This window comes from Lonchura striata, chromosome 9, assembly GCF_050655825.1.
Source record: "Lonchura striata isolate lonStrDom1 chromosome 9, ASM5065582v1, whole genome shotgun sequence".
In the NCBI taxonomy this organism is placed as follows: domain Eukaryota; kingdom Metazoa; phylum Chordata; class Aves; order Passeriformes; family Estrildidae; genus Lonchura; species Lonchura striata.
In genome coordinates, this window is record NC_140711.1 from 8,370,365 (window position 1) to 8,394,873 (window position 24,509).

A 24,509-nucleotide genomic window follows, 5' to 3' on the forward strand; every position below is an offset into this window, starting at 1 on the left:
GGAACACAATTCCACACAAAGGCTTTTGACACCTTGCCAGCATGCCCTCAGACCACCACCAGAAGGATCCGGTCTCTGGATGGATGTTTGCAAGACTGACTCTTCATGTTTTTTCTTGCTTACCATATTAACTGTTTTAAAAATTATACACAGGGCTTTGGACAGAACCAGGTAGCACTGGGAAGGGTCTAAAATCTTGTAGACAATTTATTCAGAAAGCTTAACATGTCTAGGAAGGACAGAAGTGTGTCTAGGGCCGAACAGAGAGGAAGGGAGAGAGTGAGGGCCAGCAGCATCAGCTTGGGCTGCGGGCAGTCCCATTTAAACTCTGGGAGGAGCAAAGTGGTGCAGTGGGAACATGCCAGGCCTGTAACTCAGAGGTTCATGGAGAGAAACCATTCTCTGCTAGGGAACACCTTCCCCAAGGCTGCCTCACCCAAGAATTTCAACCGGTTTGCCTGTAGCTCTCTGGACACACCTGGCCCTGGCTCTCCTCTTCTTCTGCCCCTGCCACCTGACCCAGCCAACAGGTGGCCATGGAGTTGTGCAGCAGCAGGCACAGCTTCCCCCACAAGACCCTCCATATTATGGGCACACAGGTATTCCTCCCTTTGCTGCAGGCAGCTCAATCCACAACTTCCCAGGCACAGGAGAGCACCGCCAGGGCTATGCAGGGGCAGAGGAGGCTCAGGCTGCTCCACATGTGCTCAACACAGGTATTCCCAATGGACAATGGCTAGCGGTGGCTGGGTGTTGGGAGTGGAGGACACACTGGGTGCCATGGGTGTTGTCTCTCCTGGAAAGACTTTAGGGGTTGGCCTGCCCAGGACACAGCTGGTTCCTGGTGCTACCACAACTATAAAATATCTGTGAAGCTTGTGGTATCCCCAACACCATTGCTGGAGCACGTAAATATTCCAGATGGCATTCCATTCTGCAGTGTAGCCATGGCACTGAAGAGATTTCCTGAAAGGCCAGGAGACCATGGAGGATTCCCCAGTGAAACAGGACGTGAATTCAAGAACTGGAGTGGTTCCATTATGAGCACCCAGCAGTGTGAGTTTGCCAAGATCATGTGTCAGAGCCAGAGGAGCACAGGCACATATCAGGACCTGGAGCTGGAGAGTGTGCAGGGGCCTGGAAGGAGGGGGCAGCCAGAGGTGAGAGATACAGGAGCAGGAGCCAGGCCAGGGTGTCAAGTGGTGGCAGTGCAGGTACAGTGCCGTGGGCACTGGAGGAGTGGAGGCAGTGCAGGCTGCAGTAGCAGGCAGCAGCAGTGCTGCAAGAGCCTTGTGGGGCAGTGCTTGGCAGAGCAGCCTTCCAAGCAGGTGAGCACTGCTCGGCCATTCCTGCCAAAGCACACCGGCTTTTCTTCAGCCAGGCTCCACATTGCCTGACCTATCGCAGTCCTGAAGGGCACACATCCTTCTCTCTGCATTTTCTCCTGCCACAGAACGGTCGAGCTGCTGCTCCTGCTTCCCTCAGCCGGGCTCCTGCCCAGGACTCCAGGCACCTCCCAGCCCAGCAGGCACACACTGGTTTTGAGCCAAGTCAGCCTTGGCAAAAGCCAACTGCGGGAGCTGCCCTGGATCCTGCAGAGACTCCCAGTGAGTGGTGAGCCACTGCAGCAGGGTGGGCAGAGAACACCTGGACATCAGGCTGGGGTTGCCATGGGGCTCAGGCAGTGCCGTTGCCTTCTCCTTGCTTTGCCTCCAGCCCTGCTTTGAGCGGGCATTTGGGCTTGTGTCCCCCTGGGATTGCTGTACACTTGAGTTCCTTGTGAGAGGGAAGAGTTCCCAGAGAGGGCTCTGTCCTCCTTGCTCTGCACCCTAGGCAGTGAGTGAAGCTCTTCTTCGCAATGAGTGACTGAAGCTCAGTTGTTGCTCAGCCCTTGGTGTGGCACCTGCCCTTTCTGCTTGCCTCTCCAGCCCCTTTCCTGGGTTCCCCACTTGGGTCTTTTTTCACCTTTTAAAGAGATGGAGCACTGTTTCCCTCTCATTAATCCTTAAGGGGATGGACTGACCTGGGTTGGAGAAGAGAAGGCAAGGCAGCTTCTGCTGTGTGAAGGTGACTTCCCAAGGTAACTTTGGCTGAGTCAGAAAGGGCTTGTTGCAATTTGGCAAAGACAAGATGGTGCCTGATTTCAAGCCTGGTGCTTGTAAGAGAGGCCATGTCAGGCTTGCAGAAGGAGCTGTGCTGCTGCCCTGAAGGATGGTGTGATTAGAGAGTGCCTGGCAGCCCTGCAGGAAGGCTGCACTTGGAGAGAGATGTCCAAGGTGGTGGAGAGAGAGGCAGCCTCAGGTGGGAGCAGAAGGCTGAGTGAGGCTCAGCACAGGAGCAGAGGTGTGTGGTGCAGGAGGTCCTATGGTGTAATGGTGAGCACTCTGGACTCTGAATCCAGTGATCTGAGTTCAAATCTCAGTGGGACCTTGGCCTTTTGGTTCCCTCAGGCTTTGCCTCAGCCTGCTTACACACTCACAGCTCTCCTCTCCTGCTGAGGTGCAAGACCACCCACTCCGAATGGGTCTGGCACAGGACGCTGCTCTGGGACCACTGCTGCTATGTCAGATGCATCCAAAAATGGAGATTGGGCTACACGCTCTGGGCAGGTGTTTCCAGGTTGGATCATTCCCACAGCATCACCAAGATACTGCGTGTGGCATTACCTGTATGCCCACCCCTGTCCACTGCTCCTTTCTTGCTCCTTTCATCTGTGGCTTCTTTTCCTCTTTTCCTGCCAATTTCCTTCTATTCCTCTGCAGTCCGTTCAAGGAGCTCTACCAACATTGGACAGTGCCCCGTCATTGGGGTTCCATTTGTAACCATGGGAGAGGGAAGAACCTTCGTTGCAGAGCAGGTGGCAGGTGAGGGAGGAGGAGAACAAACGACCACAAGTCTCCAGCGGTGCTGCACAAAGGCTTTAATGAGAAGGAGCAAAAGCAGCGTGACAGAACAGAGGCCGAGGAACACGTGTGGGGGGCCAGGGAGGGAAAGAGATGGGCCCATTTGCCGAGGCCAAGGGGGATGATGCGCCGGGCTCAGCAGATCTGACCGCAGCGGGGGAAAGGCAGACACAGGCCTGAGCCCCCCAGGCCAAGGGAGCCCCCAGAAGAGATGGGAACCCCCGCGGTGCTGAGGGAGCTGCCCACAGCAGCTGACAGAGAGGATCCCACGGCTGTGCTCTGAGGGAAAGAGGTGAGGATGGGGCCCGGCAGGGTCACCACCACTGGAGAAGGCTCGATGTACACCGTGGAGTCAGCGCAGCGGGCGAGGCAGGGCTCAGTGCAGCTGCTTGCAAGGGGGGTTGGGCCACAGGGGCCGCAGGGCCGTGGGGGACAGGGTCTGCAGCAAGACATCTCTCGGTGCCGAAGGCAAAGCTGCAACACAGAGCAGGGAGCACCAACCGGCTCAGGATCAGTCTGTCTCTCTGTCCCTCAGCTCTCTCCAGGGACACGGTGGCTCTTCTAAACACACCCTGTGCCTACAGCTCCCACCACCCTCCTGGTGCCCTCCGAGTGGCACAGCACGGGAAGGCCGCCCCACTTCAGCAATAGCAGCCAGCACAGTGGCTTTAAGGCCCCTGTGCAAAGACTGGTCCCGGCCCTTCTCCAGAACAGACATGGCTGTGTTTGAGACGTCCCGGGATGCCCTGGGACATTTTGTTACACCACGGCAGGTGCAAATGCTGCTGGGCACATCCCCCTGAGGCTGAGCCCCATTGATCCCCTTCTGCTGGAACAAAGCCCCCTCTTCCCAGCTGTCCCCAGCCACCAGCATGGAAAGGCTGACGGCCTCCAACAGCTCTGTCTCAGGGCCAAGCTGAGGCAGCCCAAGGATCAAGCCGGGCAGCCTCCATGACAGCAGCTCAGCCCACAGGGAGGGATGGAGAGGACTCAGGCTTACCTCGTTCCTTGAGGAAAGGGAGGCCAGAGACCAGGATGCAGAGCCGGGAGCAGCGCAGCCTTTTATGCTGGGTCCAGAGCCCTGTGGGGCCACAAACATTCCTTGTTTGTGAAACACCCAAACTCCTGGGAGGGGCAACTTGCAAGGCCTCCCTGCTGATGAGGTCCCTGCCTCTTTCATCTCAAATGTTCTCTTTCTTCTTACAACCCAAAATCCTGCGATGACTGTTAGGATCACTGTTGGATGGAATGGACCTTAAAATCATCTAGCTCTTGTCCCCACAAACAAGTTCTACAACTACTTTGGAAAACCTCTTACAGTTTCCACAATCAAGACGAAGATTCATTCCCTATATCTAATTAAGTATATATATGAAAATATATATATCTGACACCAAATCAAAATACATATTTTCAGTTTCAAATTGGTTGCACTTAGACCATCATTACACATCCCAACCAGGTGTCCTTCCTTTTCTTAACTGAATGTCTCCTGGGAGCCTTCTCCTCTCTTGGCTACACAACCCCAACCCTCTCAGCCTGTCCTCGCAGGGCAGTGGCTCCAGCTGCCTGGTGCTCTTTGTGGCTCCTCTGGACCCACTGCAGCAGGTCCGTGTGTTTCTTAGGCTGTGACTTCTAGAGCTGGAGGCAGTACCCCAGGTACAGTGTCATGAGAGCCGAGCAGAGCAGCACAATCCCCTCCATCGACCTGCGGGCCACACAGGTCTGGATGCAGCCCAGAATACGACTGGATTTTTGCACTGGGCTGCCAGCAGGCAGTGCAGGTCCATGTTCAAGTCCCCCTCCACAGGGCTGCTCTCAATCCACTCAAGGCCTAGCCTGTGTCCAGGTTTGGGATTGCCTTGATCTTGGCACTTGACAAGCTCTGGCCTCTGCTTGGGAAGTTGGGATCCTCCAGAAAACAAGGAAATCAACACGTAGGAAGGTGATCAAAGGCATGCCTACATCTCTCCCTGAAAGACAAATTGACCCATTTTCTCAAACACAAACTGACCCACTTTGCTCAGTGTGTCCAGCCCTGAGGCTGGGATGTGGATGGCAGCTTTGGGGAAGAGGCTGAGGGCCTGGAGCCCAAAGCTCATGGCTCCTTTTCCTGGGGCAGGCATCACTTTGCCCATTCAATTCATTTCACAGTTCAAAGAGATATTGGATCAGTCTCCCAGAGCTTGTGGGAATCATTGTGATGTGGAAGAGTTGGGAAAATCCATGAGCTCCAGGCAAACCTGAATCATGCTGATGTGGAAATGAGTACACATGGTGCCCTGGACTCAGGCATTCCAGGGATACCAGGGCACATAGCCTCTTTCCTATGAAAGGTTTTGCTTTTTTCAAGGGCATTTCCAGACCTTTTAGGACTGGTCTCAATCCACCTTGCATGTCCATGTAATCCTGTGCTGCTGCTGCTGCAGTTTTACAAAAGGCATTGCCTTTTGGTGGCTGCTCAAGGCCCCAGGAAATGGAGGTGGGCAGAGACCTCTGGAAGTCCTCTGCTCCCACTCAGAGAAGAATAAACTTCCCAGCTACCTCCAGAAGCTGTGGGCCTTGTCCCATTGTCCTCTGAACACTGCCACTGTCACACAGGTCCTTGTCTCCTGGGCAGAAATCCAAGATGCCCTGCACCCCTGGGAGGCCACCAGGAGATGGGAAGGCTCCTACAGAGGAGCCTCCCAAGTCCTAAGGGGGATGATCAGCAGGACATGACACTGGGGCTGTCTGCACTGGTGAGCACATGCCGTGGCAGCCTGGAGAGCACAGGGCTGGGTATGTGCAGGGAATGCCACTTGCCCTGCATTGCACTCTCTGGCCAGTGACAAGGAACTCCTATGGGGCAGAAAGGCAGGAAAGCAGAGAGAACATCTGCCCCAAGAGAGTTTTCACTCTGAGTCCTCTGGGGAGCTGTCCCCCTAATCCAGAGAGTTCCTTATTATCCATGCCCAGATCTCACCTCATAAGCCTGGCATCTGATCACTCCATGGCTGATACCCTTTCCTTGGCACTGCACAGGCCACATCTGGGTTGGTGTTCCCATTTGGTGTCCCCAGGGATAGAGGAGGTGTACATGGGGGTCTCTTACAGAGAGAGGCACTGCCATAGGAGCAGGCAGAACATAAGGGCTGCAGCACCTGATGCATGGGGGAGGCCGAGGGCACTGCGCTTGTACAACCTGCTGGAGATGGGCAAGGCATGGAGGGGAGCATGGAGCTGCTGCCTCCACCACCTCCTGAGGGCTCTGGAGAGAATGAAGCCAAACTCTCCTGAGAGGTGCACTGGCAATGGGCACGAGGCAGCAATCAGAAGTCGTATGAAAGAAAATCCCAGGGCTCCCTAAGGGAGGATAAGGGACAGGCCTGGGAGAGCTGTACAAGGGGTAGTGACCTTTTTCATAAGCTGTGTCAATGCTTAGAATTCAGCAGGACAAGGCCCAGAGCCTGCTGAGCAACCGAGGCATTTTGATCTGCCCAGAGCAGTTGACAGGAACACAAGACCTCCAGAGCTCCACCCAGACCTTCTGGGGTCGATGTGGGGTATGCTGAATCACTACAGCCCTTAAGCAGCAACAAAAGACCATTCCTGGGGAGACAGCAAATGCAGGAGATGGCAGACAAGCACCAGGTGATCCTGAGTTGGGCATACAAGGTGGGAAATATTGTTCATTGCAGCAGAACTTTGAGAATATGAGCTCTGTTATCCCTTGAGTGCCTGAGTCTGTGGCACCCAGTGCACACTGAGTGACTCAGGCTTGCCTGGAGCTAAGGGATTTTCCCAGCACTTCCCCATCAGGATGACACCCATGTGCTCTGACAGACTGATCAAGTGTCCTTTGAAATGTAAAATGTATGGAATGGGAAACCCCATCCTAGACCCAGAAAAAAACAGCTTTGGGCTCTCTGCCCTCAGCCTTTCCCCAAAATCCACCAGCCAAGTCTCTGGCCTCTGGGATGAGCACACTGAGCTAAACAGGTCAGTGTGGCTGTGGGGCTCTTGCAGGGAAGGACACAGCATCTCTTTGATCACAAAACAGGCCGTGGCTTGGCCTGTGGACTGTAAGCCAGTTCCCCATGCCTGTCATTCCGGCCTGCAGGGGACATCCATTCAGCTGAACATGGACTTTCCTTGCCTCTGAGCTTGGCCACCTCCCTGCAGAGTTGTGTCTCTTCCCCACTATGGGGTTGTGCAGTGTTGACTCTGTGCCTCAACTGACCCACAGTGTCCTGTACGTCTGTGATGTCCTGTGGGAGAAATGACTCTCAGGATGAGCCTGAGTGCCTGTACTGAAAGCTCCTGAGAGCTGACCTGAGGTGTCACTTAATGGTTGAATTTAACTAGAACTGGAGGCAAATTAACCATCAAGGAGAACAAGTGACAGAATGTAACAGACACTAAAAAAATTCATTTCAACTAACCATATACACTGGCATGGGACCTCCAAAAAACTTGGCCTAGGAATCTGGAACACACATTAATCATTTCCACATTGATTGGTGTGAAACTGGTGAAAAATGTCTGAGATGAAAGAGGCAGGGACCTCATCAGCAGGGAGGCCTTGCAAGTTGCCCCTCCCAGGAGTTTGGGTGTTTCACAAACAAGGAATGTTTGTGGCCCCACAGGGCTCTGGACCCAGCATAAAAGGCTGCGCTGCTCCCGGCTCTGCATCCTGGTCTCTGGCCTCCCTTTCCTCGAGGAACGAGGTAAGCCTGAGTCCTCTCCATCCCTCCCTGTGGGCTGAGCTGCTGTCATGGAGGCTGCCCGGCTTGATCCTTGGGCTGCCTCAGCTTGGCCCTGAGACAGAGCTGTTGGAGGCCGTCAGCCTTTCCATGCTGGTGGCTGGGGACAGCTGGGAAGAGGGGGCTTTGTTCCAGCAGAAGGGGATCAATGGGGCTCAGCCTCAGGGGGATGTGCCCAGCAGCATTTGCACCTGCCGTGGTGTAACAAAATGTCCCAGGGCATCCCGGGACGTCTCAAACACAGCCATGTCTGTTCTGGAGAAGGGCCGGGACCAGTCTTTGCACAGGGGCCTTAAAGCCACTGTGCTGGCTGCTATTGCTGAAGTGGGGCGGCCTTCCCGTGCTGTGCCACTCGGAGGGCACCAGGAGGGTGGTGGGAGCTGTAGGCACAGGGTGTGTTTAGAAGAGCCACCGTGTCCCTGGAGAGAGCTGAGGGACAGAGAGACAGACTGATCCTGAGCCGGTTGGTGCTCCCTGCTCTGTGTTGCAGCTTTGCCTTCGGCACCGAGAGATGTCTTGCTGCAGACCCTGTCCCCCACGGCCCTGCGGCCCCTGTGGCCCAACCCCCCTTGCAAGCAGCTGCACTGAGCCCTGCCTCGCCCGCTGCGCTGACTCCACGGTGTACATCGAGGCTTCGCCGGTGCTGGTGACCCTGCCGGGCCCCATCCTCACCTCTTTCCCTCAGAGCACAGCCGTGGGATCCTCTCTGTCAGCTGCTGTGGGCAGCTCCCTCAGCACCGCGGGGGTTCCCATCTCTTCTGGGGGCTCCCTTGGCCTGGGGGGCTCAGGCCTGTGTCTGCCTTTCCCCCGCTGCGGTCAGATCTGCTGAGCCCGGCGCATCATCCCCCTTGGCCTCGGCAAATGGGCCCATCTCTTTCCCTCCCTGGCCCCCCACACGTGTTCCTCGGCCTCTGTTCTGTCACGCTGCTTTTGCTCCTTCTCATTAAAGCCTTTGTGCAGCACCGCTGAAGACATGTGGTCGTTTGTTCTCCTCCTCCCTCACCTGCCACCTGCTCTGCAACGAAGGTTCTTCCCTCTCCCATGGTTACCAATGGAACCCCAATGACGGGGCACTGTCCAATGTTGGTAGAGCTCCTTGAATGGATTGCAGAGGAATAGAAAGAAATTGGCAGGAAAAGAGGAAAAGAAGCCACAGATGAAAGGAGCAAGAAAGGAGCAGTGGACAGGGGTGGGCATACAGGTAATGCCACACGCAGTATCTTGGTGATGCTGTGGGAATGATCCAACCTGGAAACACCTGCCCAGAGCGTGTAGCCCAATCTCCATTTTTGGATGCATCTGACATAGCAGCAGTGGTCCCAGAGCAGCGTCCTGTGCCGGACCCATTCGGAGTGGGTGGTCTTGCACCTCAGCAGGAGAGGAGAGCTGTGAGTGTGTAAGCAGGCTGAGGCAAAGCCTGAGGGAACCAAAAGGCCAAGGTCCCACTGAGATTTGAACTCAGATCACTGGATTCAGAGTCCAGAGTGCTCACCATTACACCATAGGACCTCCTGCACCACACACCTCTGCTCCTGTGCTGAGCCTCACTCAGCCTTCTGCTCCCACCTGAGGCTGCCTCTCTCTCCACCGCCTTGAACATCTGTCACCAAGTGCAGCCTTCCTGCAGGGCTGCCAGGCACTCTCTAATCACACCATCCTTCAGGGCAGCAGCACACCTCCTTCTGCAAGCCTGACGTGGCCTCTCTTACAAGCACCAGGCTTGAAATCAGGCACCATCTTGTCTTTGCCAAATTGCAACAAGCCCTTTCTGACTCAGCCAAAGTTACCTTGGGAATTCACCTTCACACAGCAGAAGCTGCCTTGCCTTCTCTTCTCCAGCCCAAGTCAGTCCATCCCCTTAAGGACTAATGAGAGGGAAACAGTGCTCCATCTCTTTAAAAGGTGAAGAAAGACCCAAGTGGGGAACCCAGGAAAGGGGCTGGAGAGGCAAGCAGAAAGGGCAGGTGCCACAACAAGGGATGAGAAATGACTGAGCTTCAGTCACTCATTGTGAAGAAGAGCTTCACTCACTGCCTAGGGTGCAGAGCAAGGAGGACAGAGACCTCTCTGGGAACTCTTCCTCTCGCAAGGAACTCGAGTGCACAGCAATCCCAGGGGGACACAAGCCCAAATGCCTGCTCAAAGCAGGGCTGGAGGCAAAGCAAGGAGAAGGCAACGGCAGTGCCTGAGCCCCATGGCAACCCCAGCCTGATGTCCAGGTGTTCTCTGCCCACCCTGCTGCAGTGGCTCACCACTCACTGGGAGTCTCTGCAGGATCCAGGGCAGCTCCTGCAGTTGGCTTTTGCCAAGGCTGACTTGGCTCAAAACCAGTGTGTGCCTGCTGGGCTGGGAGGTGCCCGGAGTCCTGGGCAGGAGCCCGGCTGAGGGAAGCAGGAGCAGCAGCTCGACCGTTCTGTGGCAGGAGAAAATGCAGAGAGAAGGATGTGTGCCCTTCGGGACCAGGAGAGGTCAGGTGGTGTTATTCTAGTTTTATCATTTTTACTAAAAGCAGGTAGCAGGTGTTGAGGGAAGAGGAAGGCTATGGCCAGCGTTGCCCAAAGAGCTACAGCCAAGCAGGGTAAAAGCTGTTTGGCGAGGCAGTGTGCGAGGCAGTGTCGGTGAAAAAGTGCCTTAGCAGAGGATGGTTTCGATCCATCGACCTCTGGGTTATGGGCCCAGCACGCTCCCGCTGCGCCACTCTGCTCCTCCTCAGGCCTGCCTGCCATTGCCCTCCCTGCAGCCTGATGCTGCCGGGCACTGCTGGCCCTCACTGCTTCCCTTCCCCTCTGCTCGGCCTCCCCCACCCCGCAATATAGACCCCCTGACAAATTCATCTCCCTTCGCCGTCTGCTCCACACCTCCAGGGCCTGGCCTTGCCCTTCCCTCACAGCCCTGCTCACAGCCCTGCACAGCCCCCTGCCCTTTGACACCCACGCTCCCCCTGCACCTGCTCATCGCACCCCCGCAGGCACGCTGCAGCCTTGGGCCTTGCGAGGGACCAGGCCACCTCAAATCCACCCCCACATCCTGACACCTGCAGCCCTGCCCTCACATACAGCGCCGCTCCCAGCACGCTGACGGACTGCACCTGCCTGCCCCTTCACACCTCTGCTGGCCAACGAGGGACGCGGATTGCCTTTGCCTGCAACTGCCAACAGAAAGAATGCTCCTCTTTTAGCTCTGCACATTCTGGTGCCTCAGCTCAAGCCTGCTCCTGGCTACTCTGATGTAAAAGCTCTGACTTCTGGCCACTTGGTGCCCGGCAGGTTGTCAAGCTGAGGATCCTTGCCTTTAACACTTGGTGCTACTGCGAGGTGACGGAGTGCTCAGCTCCAGGAGCTGTGCAGGCCTGCATTTGTCCTTTCCTTCTTCACTGTGGCTGCTGCAAGTGCAGGAGCCCTCTGGAAGCTCCAGCTGCTGTCCATGGCACCCACCTGTGGGGCGGTACCTGTGCAGCGTGAGCAGCTGCCCGCAGCCCAAAAGGGGCGCGTGCCCCGTAGTTGGCAGGATTCGAACCTGCGCGGGGAAACCCCAATGGATTTCTAGTCCATCGCCTTCACCACTCGGCCACAACTACCTGCTCCAGCTCTCCTGGCCCTGCTCCTCACAGACCCTCTGCCACGACACTGACACCCAGGCACTTCGGGACAAGGCTCCCGTTACAAACGACACTTGGACATTGCTTAAAAAATCACTGACACGGGTAGCAGTAAAAGCCACATTTCATATTAAAGGAAAGCACGGCAAAGTTCCTTGGCAAGATTCACTCTACTACTGACAGGGCACTTAAGGCACAACAAGATAAAACAAGCAATGACCAAACCAAACCCAAGCAATCAAAACAGAAATGAACCGAGAACTATCTAGGGGAGTGTCTGTGTGTGTGCCTGTGTTTCTATGTGTATGAGTATGTGTGTGCGTGTGACAAAACACAGTGAGGGCAAGGATGCAAAGTTCCACAGCCTAAAAGCTTGACAGCCTGCCAACTTAACTTTAAATTAACTTGTACCTAATACCTAATTAATATCTTTCCCTTAAAATTTGACAGAAAGAAAAACACTTAATAACATTTAACCTAACTTACAACTTCAAAGTTTTACTTAGCAACTTAGCAAAATAACAACACTTGGCAGCATTCAGGTAAGTCTGTAACTATAACTGAACCTTCCTCAGATCTCGAGGGTACTTAAACATCTAAGAAAGCAGTATTTCTCCCAGATTTGCTACAGCAAATATATGCACATGTGCATGCACACAGACGTGAAGAGTCAGTACAAGCAACGTACCTGTGAAAAAGTCCCCTCAGTGGTTAGTGAAACACTCACTTTGGATGCCTTTGCATCTCCCGACGGGCGAATGGTCAGGCATCAGGGAGTGAGGCTATCAGCCCGGGATTCCTCCTTGTTGGGCCAGCCTCCAAGTAAAGCAGCCCTGAGAGTTCACTGGCTGGGAGAGCCGTCCCACTCCGAGGGACACCGCTGGTCACTGCCTGCTGCGAGCCAGGAGAGCTCAAATGGTCTCATTTTGGACCACTCTCTATAGGGCTGTAAGAGGCTTTAGTCGCAACAAGGTTTCATCCCGGCCAGTTTGTGCTGGCCCTTTCTTGGAAAGTGTGACAATGGGAATGTTGTGGCATTCAGGAAAAGAAACTATTTTCCTAGACCAGCCATTTTCAAGGGGCATTTTTGATAGGTGTATTTACACACCTAAATACAGAGTGTGAGTGTGTCTATGTGTGTGAGAGAGAGAACAGAAAATGGTATGGCTGTTGTCACCGTGAATTTGAGATTAAGTCCTTGCTGTGACTGAGCATCAAGTGCTGCCAAAACCTTTCCCCCTCTTTATTTTTATATTCATATCGTTTGCTTATCATACACTTCTGAATGCACCATGTTCCCTTTAAAACATTAACCATTTATTTCAATTCAATATTCTATTTATGCTTCATCCATTTAGTGAGTAAGAGCGTAAACTTTGCCATCAAACGCTGCTGAAGCCACAGTGCCTATGTCCAGGCATGAAAAGAAGTGCTTTTCTCCTTTCCAGCCCACAAACCCATACTCACACCATTGACACATCCCCTCACCAGCAATAGAATCTTGATTTTGCTATGATTTGGTGGAGAATCTTTGACAGAAATGAAATGTTACTCAAAATATTGGTTTTAATGCTCTCAAGGAACAAATTGGTGCCAAACCCTACAGGTCTCTCATCTCCAGGTTACAGACTCAAGCTCAGTGACTGAGGCTCTGGTGGTCTGGTGTAATTTCTGTAAGTTCTTAGAGCAGCTGCTGGTAAGCTCAGGACAGCAGCCAGTGCTCACACAGGCAGAGCAGGTGGTAGGTGAGGGAGGAGGAGAACAAACGACCACAAGTCTCCAGCGGTGCTGCACAAAGGCTTTAATGAGAAGGAGCAAGAGCAGCGTGACAGAACAGAGGCCAAGGAACACGTGTGGGGGGCCAGGGAGGGAAAGAGATGGGCCCATTTGCCGAGGCCAAGGGGGATGATGCGCCGGGCTCAGCAGATCTGACCGCAGCGGGGGAAAGGCAGACACAGGCCTGAGCCCCCCAGGCCAAGGGAGCCCCCAGAAGAGATGGGAACCCCCGCGGTGCTGAGGGAGCTGCCCACAGCAGCTGACAGAGAGGATCCCACGGCTGTGCTCTGAGGGAAAGAGGTGAGGATGGGGCCCGGCAGGGTCACCACCACTGGAGAAGGCTCGATGTACACCGTGGAGTCAGCGCAGCGGGCGAGGCAGGGCTCAGTGCAGCTGCTTGCAAGGGGGGTTGGGCCACAGGGGCCGCAGGGCCGTGGGGGACAGGGTCTGCAGCAAGACATCTCTCGGTGCCGAAGGCAAAGCTGCAACACAGAGCAGGGAGCACCAACCGGCTCAGGATCAGTCTGTCTCTCTGTCCCTCAGCTCTCTCCAGGGACACGGTGGCTCTTCTAAACACACCCTGTGCCTACAGCTCCCACCACCCTCCTGGTGCCCTCCGAGTGGCACAGCACGGGAAGGCCGCCCCACTTCAGCAATAGCAGCCAGCACAGTGGCTTTAAGGCCCCTGTGCAAAGACTGGTCCCGGCCCTTCTCCAGAACAGACATGGCTGTGTTTGAGACGTCCCGGGATGCCCTGGGACATTTTGTTACACCACGGCAGGTGCAAATGCTGCTGGGCACATCCCCCTGAGGCTGAGCCCCATTGATCCCCTTCTGCTGGAACAAAGCCCCCTCTTCCCAGCTGTCCCCAGCCACCAGCATGGAAAGGCTGACGGCCTCCAACAGCTCTGTCTCAGGGCCAAGCTGAGGCAGCCCAAGGATCAAGCCGGGCAACCTCCATGACAGCAGCTCAGCCCACAGGGAGGGATGGAGAGGACTCAGGCTTACCTCGTTCCTCGAGGAAAGGGAGGCCAGAGACCAGGATGCAGAGCCGGGAGCAGCGCAGCCTTTTATGCTGGGTCCAGAGCCCTGTGGGGCCACAAGCATTCCTTGTTTGTGAAACACCCAAACTCCTGGGAGGGGCAACTTGCAAGGCCTCCCTGCTGATGAGGTCCCTGCCTCTTTCATCACAGACATTTTTCACCAGTTTCACACCAATCAACATAGAAATTATTAATGTGTGTTCCAGATTCCTAGGCCAAGTTTTTTTGGAGGTCCCACGCCAGTGTATATGGTTAGTTGAAATGAATTTTTGTAGTGTCTGTTACATTCTGTCACATGTTCTCCTTGATGGTTAATTTGGCTCCAGTTCTAGTTAAATTCAACCATTAAGTGACACCTCAGGTCAGCTCTCAGGAGCTTTCAGTGCAGGCATTCAGGCTCATCCTGAGAGTCATTTCTCCCACAGGACATCACAGACGTACAGGACACTGTGGGTCAGTTGAGGCACAGAGTCAACACTGCACAACCCCATAGTGGGGAAGAGACCCAACTCTGCAGGGAGGTGGCCAAGCTCAGAGGCAAGGAAAGTCCATGTTCAGCTGAATGGATGTCCCCTGCAGGCCGGAGTGACAGTCATGGGGAACTTGCTGACAGTCCACAGGCCAAGCCATGGCCTGTTTTGTAATCAAAGAGATGCTTTGTCCTTCCCTGCAAGAGCCCCACAGCCACACTGACCTGTTTTGCTCAGTGTGCTCATCCCAGAGGCCAGAGACTTGGCTGGTGGATTTTGGGAAAAGGCTGAGGGCAGGGAGCTCAAAGATGTTTTTTTTCTGGGTCTTTCTGGGATTTTCTTTCATGCGACTTCTGATTGCTGCCTCGTGCCCTTTGCCAGTGCACCTCTCAGGAGAGTTTGGCTTCATTCTCTCCAGAACCCTCAGGAGGTGGTGGAGGCAGCAGCTCCATGTTCCCCACCATGCCTTGCCCATCTCCAGCAGGTTGTACAAGTGCAGTGCCCTCGGCCTTCCCCATGCATCAGGTGCTGCAGCCCTTATGTTCTGCCTGCTCCTATGGCAGTGCCTCTCTCTGTAAGAGACCCCCATGTACACCTCCTCTATCCCTGGGGACACCAAATGGGAACACCAACCCAGATGTGGCCTGTGCAGTGCCAAGGAAAGGGTATCAGCCATGGAGTGATCAGATGCCAGGCTTATGAGGTGACATCTGGGCATGGATAATAAGGAACTCTCTGGATTAGGGGGACAGCTCTCCAGAGGACTCAGAGTGAAAACTCTCTTGAGGCAGATGTTCTCTCTGCTTTCCTGCCTTTCTGCCCCATAGGAGTTCCTTGTCACTGGCCAGAGAGTGCAATGCAGGGCAAGTGGCATTCCCTGCACATACCCAGCCCTGTGCTCTCCAGGCTGCCACGGCATGTGCTCACCAGTGCAGACAGCCCCAGTGTCATGTCCTGCTGATCATCCCCCTTTAGGACTTGGGAGGCTCCTCTGTAGGAGCCCTTTCCATCTCCTGGTGGCCTCCCAGGGGTGCAGGGCATCCTTGGATTTCTGCCCAGGAGACAAGGACCTGTGTGACAGTGGCAGTGTTCAGAGGACAATGGGACAAGGCCCACAGCTTCTGGATGTAGCTGGGAAGTTTATTCTTCTCTGAGTGGGAGCAAAGGACTTGCAGAGGTCTCTGCCCACCTCCATTTCCTGGGCCCTTGAGCAGCCACTAAAAGACAATGCCTTTTGTAAAACTGCAGCAGCAGCAGCACAGGATTACATGGACATGCAAGGTGGATTGGGACCAGTCCTAAAAGGTCTGGAAATGCCCTTGACAAAGGCAAAACCTTTCATAGGAAAGAGGCTATGTGCCCTGGTATCCCTGGAATGCCTGAGTCCAGGGCACCATGTGCACTCATTTCCACATCAGCATGATTCAGGTTTGCCTGGAGCTCATGGATTTTCCCAACTCTTCCACATCACAATGATTCCCACAAGCTCTGGGAGACTGATCCAATATCCCTTTGAACTGTGAAATTAATTGAATGGGCAAAGTGATGCCTGCCCCAGGAAAAGGAGCCATGAGCTTTGGGCTCCAGGCCCTCAGCCTCTTCCCCAAAGCTGCCATCCACATCCCAGCCTCAGGGCTGGACACACTGAGCAAAGTGGGTCAGTTGGTGTTTGAGAAAATGGGTCAATTTGTCTTTCAGGGAGAGATGGAGGCATGCCTTTGATCACCTTCCTACGTGTTGATTTCCTTGTTTTCTGGAGGATCCCAACTCCCCAAGCTGAGGCCAGAGCTTGTCAAGTGCCAAGATCAGGGCAATCCCAAACCTGGACACAGGCTAGGCCTTGAGTGGATTGAGAGCAGCCCTGTGGAGGGGAACTTGCAGGGTCTGGTGGTTGAAATACTGAACATGGACCTGCACTGCCGGCTGGCAGCCCAGTGCAAAAATCCAGTCGTATTCTGGGCTGCATCCAGACCTGTGTGGCCAGCAGGTCGATGGAGGGGATTGTGCTGCTCTGCTCGGCTCTCATGACACCGTACCTGGGGTACTGCCTCCAGCTCTAGAAGTCACAGCCTAAGAAACACACGGACCTGCTGCAGTGGGTCCAGAGGAGCCACAAAGAGCACCAGGCAGCTGGAGCCACTGCCCTGCGAGGACAGGCTGAGAGGGTTGGGGTTGTGTAGCCAAGAGAGGAGAAGGCTCCCAGGAGACATTCAGTTAAGAAAGGGAAGGATGCCTGGTTGGGATGTGTAGTGATGGGTCAAGAGCAACCAGTTTAAAACTGAAAACATGTATTTTGATTTGATGTCAGATATATATATTTATATATATACTTAGATCAAATATTGGGAAGGAATCTTTGCCTGTGAGAGGATCGGGATACTGCAACAGGTTTTCCAGAGAAGTTGTAGAACTTGTTTGTGGGAGCAAGAGCAAGATGATTTTAAGGTCCATTCCATCCCCCAGTGATCTTAAGAGTCATTGCAAGATTTTGGGTTGTAAGAGGAAAGAGAACATTTGAGATGAAAGAGGCGGGGACCTGATCAGCAGGGAGGCCTTGCAAGTTGCCCCTCCCAGGAGTTTGGGTGTTTCACAAACAAGGAATGTTTGTGGCCCCACAGGGCTCTGGACCCAGCATAAAAGGCTGCGCTGCTCCCGGCTCTGCATCCTGGTCTCTGGCCTCCCTTTCCTCGAGGAACGAGGTAAGCCTGAGTCCTCTCCATCCCTCCCTGTGGGCTGAGCTGCTGTCATGGAGGCTGCCCGGCTTGATCCTTGGGCTGCCTCAGCTTGGCCCTGAGACAGAGCTGTTGGAGGCCGTCAGCCTTTCCATGCTGGTGGCTGGGGACAGCTGGGAAGAGGGGGCTTTGTTCCAGCAGAAGGGGCTCAATGGGGCTCAGCCTCAGGGGGATGTGCCCAGCAGCATTTGCACCTGCCGTGGTGTAACAAAATGTCCCAGGGCATCCCGGGACGTCTCAAACACAGCCATGTCTGTTCTGGAGAAGGGCCGGGACCAGTCTTTGCACAGGGGCCTTAAAGCCACTGTGCTGGCTGCTATTGCTGAAGTGGGGCGGCCTTCCCGTGCTGTGCCACTCGGAGGGCACCAGGAGGGTGGTGGGAGCTGTAGGCACAGGGTGTGTTTAGAAGAGCCACCGTGTCCCTGGAGAGAGCTGAGGGACAGAGAGACAGACTGATCCTGAGCCGGTTGGTGCTCCCTGCTCTGTGTTGCAGCTTTGCCTTCGGCACCGAGAGATGTCTTGCTGCAGACCCTGTCCCCCACGGCCCTGCGGCCCCTGTGGCCCAACCCCCCTTGCAAGCAGCTGCACTGAGCCCTGCCTCGCCCGCTGCGCTGACTCCACGGTGTACATCGAGGCTTCGCCGGTGCTGGTGACCCTGCCGGGCCCCATCCTCACCTCTTTCCCTCAGAGCACAGCCGTGGGATCCTCTCTGTCAGCTGCTGTGGGCAGCTCCCTCAGCACCGCGGGGGTTCCCATCTCTTCTGGGGGCTCCCTTGGCCTGGGGGGCTCAGGCCTGTGTCTGCCTTTCCCCCGCTGCGGTCAGATCTGCTGAGCCCGGCGCATCATCCCCCTTGGCCTCGGCAAATGGGCCCATCTCTTTCCCTCCCTGGCCCCCCACACGTGTTCCTTGGCCTCTGTTCTGTCACGCTGCTTTTGCTCCTTCTCATTAAAGCCTTTGTGCAGCACCACTGGAGAGTTGTGGTCCTTTGTTCTCCACCTCCCTCACCTGCCACCTGGTCAGCAAGGAAGATTCTTCCCTCTCCCATGGTTACAAATGGAACCCCAATGACGGGGCACTGTCCAATGTTGGTAGAGCTCCTTGAATGGACTGCAGAGGAATAGAAAGAAATTGGCAGGAAAAGAGGAAAAGAAGCCACAGATGAAAGGAGCAAGAAAGGAGCAGTGGACAGGGGTGGGCATACAGGTAATGCCACACGCAGTAACTTGGTGATGCTGTGGGAATGATCCAACCTGGAAACACCTGCCCAGAGCATGTAGCCCAATCTCCATTTTTGGATGCATCTGACATAGCAGCAGTGGTCCCAGAGCAGCGTCCTGTGCCGGACCCATTCGGAGTGGGTGGTCTTGCACCTCAGCAGGAGAGGAGAGCTGTGAGTGTGTAAGCAGGCTGAGGCAAAGCCTGAGGGAACCAAAAGGCCAAGGTCCCACTGAGATTTGAACTCAGATCACTGGATTCAGAGTCCAGAGTGCTCACCATTACACCATAGGACCTCCTGCACCACACACCTCTGCTCCTGTGCTGAGCCTCACTCAGCCTTCTGCTCCCACCTGAGGCTGCCTCTCTCTCCACCGCCTTGGACATCTCTCTCCAAGTGCAGCCTTCCTGCAGGGCTGCCAGGCACTCTCTAATCACACCATCCTTCAGGGCAGCAGCACAGCTCCTTCTGCAAGCCTGACATGGCCTCTCTTACAAGCACCAGGCTTGAAATCGGGCACCATCTTGTCTTTGCCAAATTGCAACAAGCCCTTTCTGACTCAGCCAAAGTTACCTTGGGAAGTCACCTTCACACAGCAGAAGCTGCCTTGCCTTCTCTTCTCCAACCCAGGTCAGTCCATCCCCTTAAGAATTAATGAGAGGGAAACAGTGCTCCATCTCTTTAAAAGGTGAAGAAAGACCCAAGTGGGGAACCCAGGAAAGGGGCTGGAGAGGCAAGCAGAAAGGGCAGGTGCCACACCAAGGGCTGAGCAACAGCTGAGCTTCAGTCACTCATTGCGAAGAAGCGCTTCACTCACTGCCTAGGGTGCAGAGCAAGGAGGACAGAGCCCTCTCTGGGAACTCTTCCCTCTCACAGGGAACACGAGTGCACAGCAATCCCAAGGGGACACAAGCCCATATGCCTGCTCAAAGCAGGGCTGGAGGCAAAGCAAGGAGAAGGCAACGGCACTGCCTGAGCCCCATGGCAACCCCAGCCTGATGTCCAGGTGTTCTCTGCCCACCCTGCTGCAGTGGCTCACCACTCACTGGGAGTCTCTGCAGGATCCAGGGCAGCTCCTGCAGTTGGCTTTTGCCAAGGCTGACTTGGCTCAAAACCAGTGTGTGCCTGCTGGGCTGGGAGGTGCCCGGAGTCCTGGGCAGGAGCCCGGCTGAGGGAAGCAGGAGCAGCAGCTCGACCGTTCTGTGGCAGGAGAAAATGCAGAGAGAAGGATGTGTGCCCTTTGGGACCAGGAGAGGTCAGGTGGTGTTATTCTAGTTTTATCATTTTTACTAAAAGCAGGTAGCAGGTGTCGAGGGAAGAGGAAGGCTATGGCCAGCGTTGCCCAAAGAGCTACAGCCAAGCCGGGTAAAAGCTGTTGGGCGAGGCAGTGTCGGTGAAAAAGTGCCTTAGCAGAGGATGGTTTCGATCCATCGACCTCTGGGTTATGGGCCCAGCACGCTCCCGCTGCGCCACTCTGCTCCTCCTCAGGCCTGCCTGCCATTGCCCTCCCTGCAGCCGGATGCTGCTGGGCACTGCTGGCCCTCACTGCTTCCCTTCCCCTCTGCTCGGCCTCCCCCACCCCGCACTATAGACCCCCTGACAAATTATCTCCCTTCGCCGTCTGCTCCAGACCTCCAGGGCCTGGCCTTGCTCTTCCCTCACAGCCCTGCTCACAGCCCTGCACAGCCCCCTGCCCTTTGACACCCACGCTCCCCCTGCACCTGCTCATCGCACCCCCGCAGGCACGCTGCAGCCTTGGGCCTTGCGAGGGACCAGGCCACCTCAAATCCACCCCCACATCCTGACACCTGCAGCCCTGCCCTCACATACAGCGCCGCTCCCAGCACGCTGACGGACTGCACCTGCCTGCCCCTTCACACCTCTGCTGGCCAACGAGGGACGCGGATTGCCTTTGCCTGCAACTGCCAACAGAAAGAATGCTCCTCTTTTAGCTCTGCACATTCTGGTGCCTCAGCTCAAGCCTGCTCCTGGCTACTCTGATGTAAAAGCTCTGACTTCTGGCCACTTGGTGCCCGGCAGGTTGTCAAGCTGAGGATCCTTGCCTTTAACACTTGGTGCTACTGCGAGGTGACGGAGTGCTCAGCTCCAGGAGCTGTGCAGGCCTGCATTTGTCCTTTCCTTCTTCACTGTGGCTGCTGCAAGTGCAGGAGCCCTCTGGAAGCTCCAGCTGCTGTCCATGGCACCCACCTGTGGGGCGGTACCTGTGCAGCGTGAGCAGCTGCCCGCAGCCCAAAAGGGGCGCGTGCCCCATAGTTGGCAGGATTCGAACCTGCGCGGGGAAACCCCAATGGATTTCTAGTCCATCGCCTTCACCACTCGGCCACAACTACCTGCTCCAGCTCTCCTGGCCCTGCTCCTCACAGACCCTCTGCCACGACACTGACACCCAGGCACTTCGGGACAAGGCTCCCGTTACAAACGACACTTGGACATTGCTTAAAAAATCACTGACACGGGTAGCAGTAAAAGCCACAATTCATATTAAAGGAAAGCACGGCAAAGTTCCTTGGCAAGATTCACTCTACTACTGACAGGGCACTTAAGGCACAACAAGATAAAACAAGCAATGACAAAACCAAACCCAAGCAATCAAAACAGAAATGAACCGAGAACTATCTAGGGGAGTGTCTGTGTGTGTGCCTGGGTTTCTATGTGTATGAGTATGTGTGTGCGTGTGACAAAACACAGTGAGGACAAGGATGCAAATAACACAGCCTAAAAGCTTGACAGCTTGCCAACTTAACTTTAAATTAACTCGTACCTAATACCTAATTAATATCTTTCCCTTAAAATTTGACAGAAAGAAAAACACTTAATAGCGTTTAACCTAACTTACGACTTCAAAGTTTTACTTAGCAACTTAGCAAAATAACAACCCTTGGCAGCATTCAGGTAAGTCTGTAACTATAACTGAACCTTCCTCAGATCTCGAGGGTACTTAAACATCTAAGAAAGCAGTATTTCTCCCAGATTTGCTACAGCAAATATATGCACATGTGCATGCACACAGACGTGAAGAGTCAGTACAAGCAACGTACCTGTGAAAAATTCCCCTCAGTGGTTAGTGAAACACTCCCTTTGGATGCCTTTGCATCTCCCGACGGGCGAATGGTCAGGCATCAGGGAGTGAGGCTATCAGCCCGGGATTCCTCCTTGTTGGGCCAGCCTCCAAGTAAAGCAGCCCTGAGAGTTCACTGGCTGGGAGAGCCGTCCCACTCCGAGGGACACCGCTGGTCACAGCCTGCTGCGAGCCAGGAGAGCTCAAATGGTCTCATTTTGGACCACTCTCTATAGGGCTGTAAGAGGCTTTAGTCGTAACAAGGTTTCATCCTGGCCAGTTTGTGCTGGCACTTTCTTGGAAAGTGTGACAATGGGAATGTTGTGGCATTCAGGAAAAAAAACTTTTTCCCTAGACCAGCCATTTTCAAGGGGCATTTTTGATAGGTGTATTTTCACACCTAAATACAGAGTGTGAGTGTGTCTATGTGTGTGAGTGAGAGAACAGAAAATGGTATGGCTGTTGTCACCGTGAATTTGAGATTAAGTCCTTGCTGTGACCAACATTGGACAGTGCCCCGTCATTGGGGTTCCATTTGTAACCATGGGAGAGGGAAGAACCTTCCTTGCTGACCAGGTGGCAGGTGAGGGAGGAGGAGAACAAATGACCACAAGTCTCCAGCGGTGCTGCACAAAGGCTTTAATGAGAAGGAGCAAAAGCAGCGTGACAGAACAGAGGCCGAGGAACACGTGTGGGGGGCCAGGGAGGGAAAGAGATGGGCCCATTTGCCGAGGCCAAGGGGGATGATGCGCCGGGCTCAGCAGATCTGACCGCAGCGGGGGAAAGGCAGACACAGGCCTGAGCCCCCCAGGCCAAGGGAGCCCCCAGAAGAGATGGGAACCCCCGCGGTGCTGAGGGAGCTGCCCACAGCAGCTGACAGAGAGGATCCCACGGCTGTGCTCTGAGGGAAAGAGGTGAGGATGGGGCCCGGCAGGGTCACCACCACTGGAGAAGGCTCGATGTACACCGTGGAGTCAGCGCAGCGGGCGAGGCAGGGCTCAGTGCAGCTGCTTGCAAGGGGGGTTGGGCCACAGGGGCCGCAGGGCCGTGGGGGACAGGGTCTGCAGCAAGACATCTCTCGGTGCCGAAGGCAAAGCTGCAACACAGAGCAGGGAGCACCAACCGGCTCAGGATCAGTCTGTCTCTCTGTCCCTCAGCTCTCTCCAGGGACACGGTGGCTCTTCTAAACACACCCTGTGCCTACAGCTCCCACCACCCTCCTGGTGCCCTCCGAGTGGCACAGCACGGGAAGGCCGCCCCACTTCAGCAATAGCAGCCAGCACAGTGGCTTTAAGGCCCCTGTGCAAAGACTGGTCCCGGCCCTTCTCCAGAACAGACATGGCTGTGTTTGAGACGTCCCGGGATGCCCTGGGACATTTTGTTACACCACGGCAGGTGCAAATGCTGCTGGGCACATCCCCCTGAGGCTGAGCCCCATTGATCCCCTTCTGCTGGAACAAAGCCCCCTCTTCCCAGCTGTCCCCAGCCACCAGCATGGAAAGGCTGACGGCCTCCAACAGCTCTGTCTCAGGGCCAAGCTGAGGCAGCCCAAGGATCAAGCCGGGCAGCCTCCATGACAGCAGCTCAGCCCACAGGGAGGGATGGAGAGGACTCAGGCTTACCTCGTTCCTCGAGGAAAGGGAGGCCAGAGACCAGGATGCAGAGCCGGGAGCAGCGCAGCCTTTTATGCTGGGTCCAGAGCCCTGTGGGGCCACAAACATTCCTTGTTTGTGAAACACCCAAACTCCTGGGAGGGGCAACTTGCAAGGCCTCCCTGCTGATGAGGTCCCTGCCTCTTTCATCTCAGACATTTTTCAGCAGTTTCACACCAATCAACGTGGAAATAATATATGAGTGTCCCAGATTCCTAAGCCAAGGACATTTGGAGGTCCCACGCCAGTGTATATGGTTAGTTGAAATGAATTTTTGTAGTGTCTGTTACATTCTGTCACTTGTTCTCCTTGATGGTTAATTTGGCTCCAGTTCTAGTTAAATTCAACCATTAAGTGACACCTCAGGTCAGCTCTCAGGAGCTTTCAGTACAGGCATTCAGGCTCATCCTGAGAGTCATTTCTCCCACAGGACATCACAGACGTACAGGACACTGTGGGTCAGTTGAGGCACAGAGTCAACACTGCACAACCCCATAGTGGGGAAGAGACACAACTCTGCAGGGAGGTGGCCAAGCTCAGAGGCAAGGAAAGTCCATGTTCAGCTGAATGGATGTCCCCTGCAGGCGTGAGTGACAGGCATGGGGAACTGGCTTACAGTCCACAGGCCAAGCCACGGCCTGTTCTGTAATCAAAGAGATGCTTTGTCCTTCCCTGCAAGAGCCCCACAGCCACACTGACCTGTTTAGCTCAGTGTGCTCATCCCTGAGGCCAGAGACTTGGCTGGTGGATTTTGGGAAAAGGCTGAGGGCAGGGAGCTCAAAGATGTTTTTTTTCTGGGTCTTTCTGGGATTTTCTTTCATGCGACTTCTGATTGCTGCCTCGTGCCCTTTGCCAGTGCACCTCTCAGGAGAGTTTGGCTTCATTCTCTCCAGAGCCCTCAGGAGGTGGTGGAGGCAGCAGCTCCATGTTCCCCACCATGCCTTGCCCATCTCCAGCAGGTTGTACAAGTGCAGTGCCCTCGGCCTCCCCCATGCATCAGGTGCTGCAGCCCTTATGTTCTGCCTGCTCCTATGGCAGTGCCTCTCTCTGTAAGAGACCCCCATGTACACCTCCCCTATCCCTGGGGACACCAAATGGGAACACCAGCCCAGATGTGGCCTGTGCAGTGCCAAGGAAAGGGTATCAGCCATGGAGTGATCAGATGCCAGGCTTATGAGGTGAGATCTGGGCATGGATAATAAGGAACTCTCTGGATTAGGGGGACAGCTCTCCAGAGGACTCAGAGTGAAAACTCTCTTGGGGCAGATGTTCTCTCTGCTTTCCTGCCTTTCTG

At 54.9% G+C, this 24,509-nt stretch overlaps 1 protein-coding gene, 1 long non-coding RNA gene and 7 other non-coding genes across 9 annotated transcripts; 2 read left to right on the top strand and 7 right to left on the bottom strand.

Annotated features, from left to right (window-relative positions):
• Window positions 1–1,740: 1,740 nt before the first annotated feature.
• Window positions 1,741–4,372, bottom strand: LOC146766615 (uncharacterized). Its single transcript, XM_085587650.1, has 2 exons — window positions 3,904–4,372; window positions 1,741–3,377 (listed from the first exon to the last, which is right to left on the bottom strand). The coding sequence occupies exons 1-2, from the start codon at window positions 4,081–4,083 to the stop codon at window positions 3,039–3,041; spliced, it is 519 nt and encodes a 172-aa protein (XP_085443776.1). The 5' UTR covers window positions 4,084–4,372; the 3' UTR covers window positions 1,741–3,038.
• TRNAQ-CUG (transfer RNA glutamine (anticodon CUG)) lies at window positions 2,359–2,430 on the top strand. The gene has a single exon. It is a non-coding gene; the product is annotated as a tRNA-Gln (tRNA).
• A 4,713-nt stretch (window positions 4,373–9,085) lies between the features above and the next one.
• On the bottom strand, window positions 9,086–9,157 carry TRNAQ-CUG (transfer RNA glutamine (anticodon CUG)). The gene has a single exon. It is a non-coding gene; the product is annotated as a tRNA-Gln (tRNA).
• Window positions 9,158–10,280: 1,123 nt separating this feature from the next.
• Window positions 10,281–10,352, bottom strand: TRNAM-CAU (transfer RNA methionine (anticodon CAU)). Its single transcript has one exon. It is a non-coding gene; the product is annotated as a tRNA-Met (tRNA).
• Window positions 10,353–11,143: 791 nt separating this feature from the next.
• On the bottom strand, window positions 11,144–11,225 carry TRNAS-AGA (transfer RNA serine (anticodon AGA)). The gene has a single exon. It is a non-coding gene; the product is annotated as a tRNA-Ser (tRNA).
• A 5,248-nt stretch (window positions 11,226–16,473) lies between these two features.
• On the top strand, window positions 16,474–18,232 carry LOC146766616 (uncharacterized). Its single transcript, XR_014957299.1, has 2 exons — window positions 16,474–17,234; window positions 17,761–18,232. It is a non-coding gene; the product is annotated as an uncharacterized LOC146766616 (long non-coding RNA).
• A 475-nt stretch (window positions 18,233–18,707) lies between these two features.
• TRNAQ-CUG (transfer RNA glutamine (anticodon CUG)) lies at window positions 18,708–18,779 on the bottom strand. Its single transcript has one exon. It is a non-coding gene; the product is annotated as a tRNA-Gln (tRNA).
• Window positions 18,780–19,891: 1,112 nt separating this feature from the next.
• On the bottom strand, window positions 19,892–19,963 carry TRNAM-CAU (transfer RNA methionine (anticodon CAU)). The gene has a single exon. It is a non-coding gene; the product is annotated as a tRNA-Met (tRNA).
• Window positions 19,964–20,753: 790 nt separating this feature from the next.
• Window positions 20,754–20,835, bottom strand: TRNAS-AGA (transfer RNA serine (anticodon AGA)). Its single transcript has one exon. It is a non-coding gene; the product is annotated as a tRNA-Ser (tRNA).
• Window positions 20,836–24,509: the final 3,674 nt, after the last annotated feature.

What these genes read in the sequence shown, in the direction of transcription:
- LOC146766615 (XM_085587650.1), bottom strand. Translation starts at nt 4,083, where the DNA reads ATGAAAGAGGCAGGGACCTCATCAGCAGGGAGGCCTTGCAAGTTGCCC. An exon ending in CCCTTTCCTCAAGGAACGAG is followed by an intron (nt 3,378 to 3,903) that starts GTAAGCCTGAGT and finishes TCTGTGTTGCAG; the next exon opens with CTTTGCCTTCGGCACCGAGA.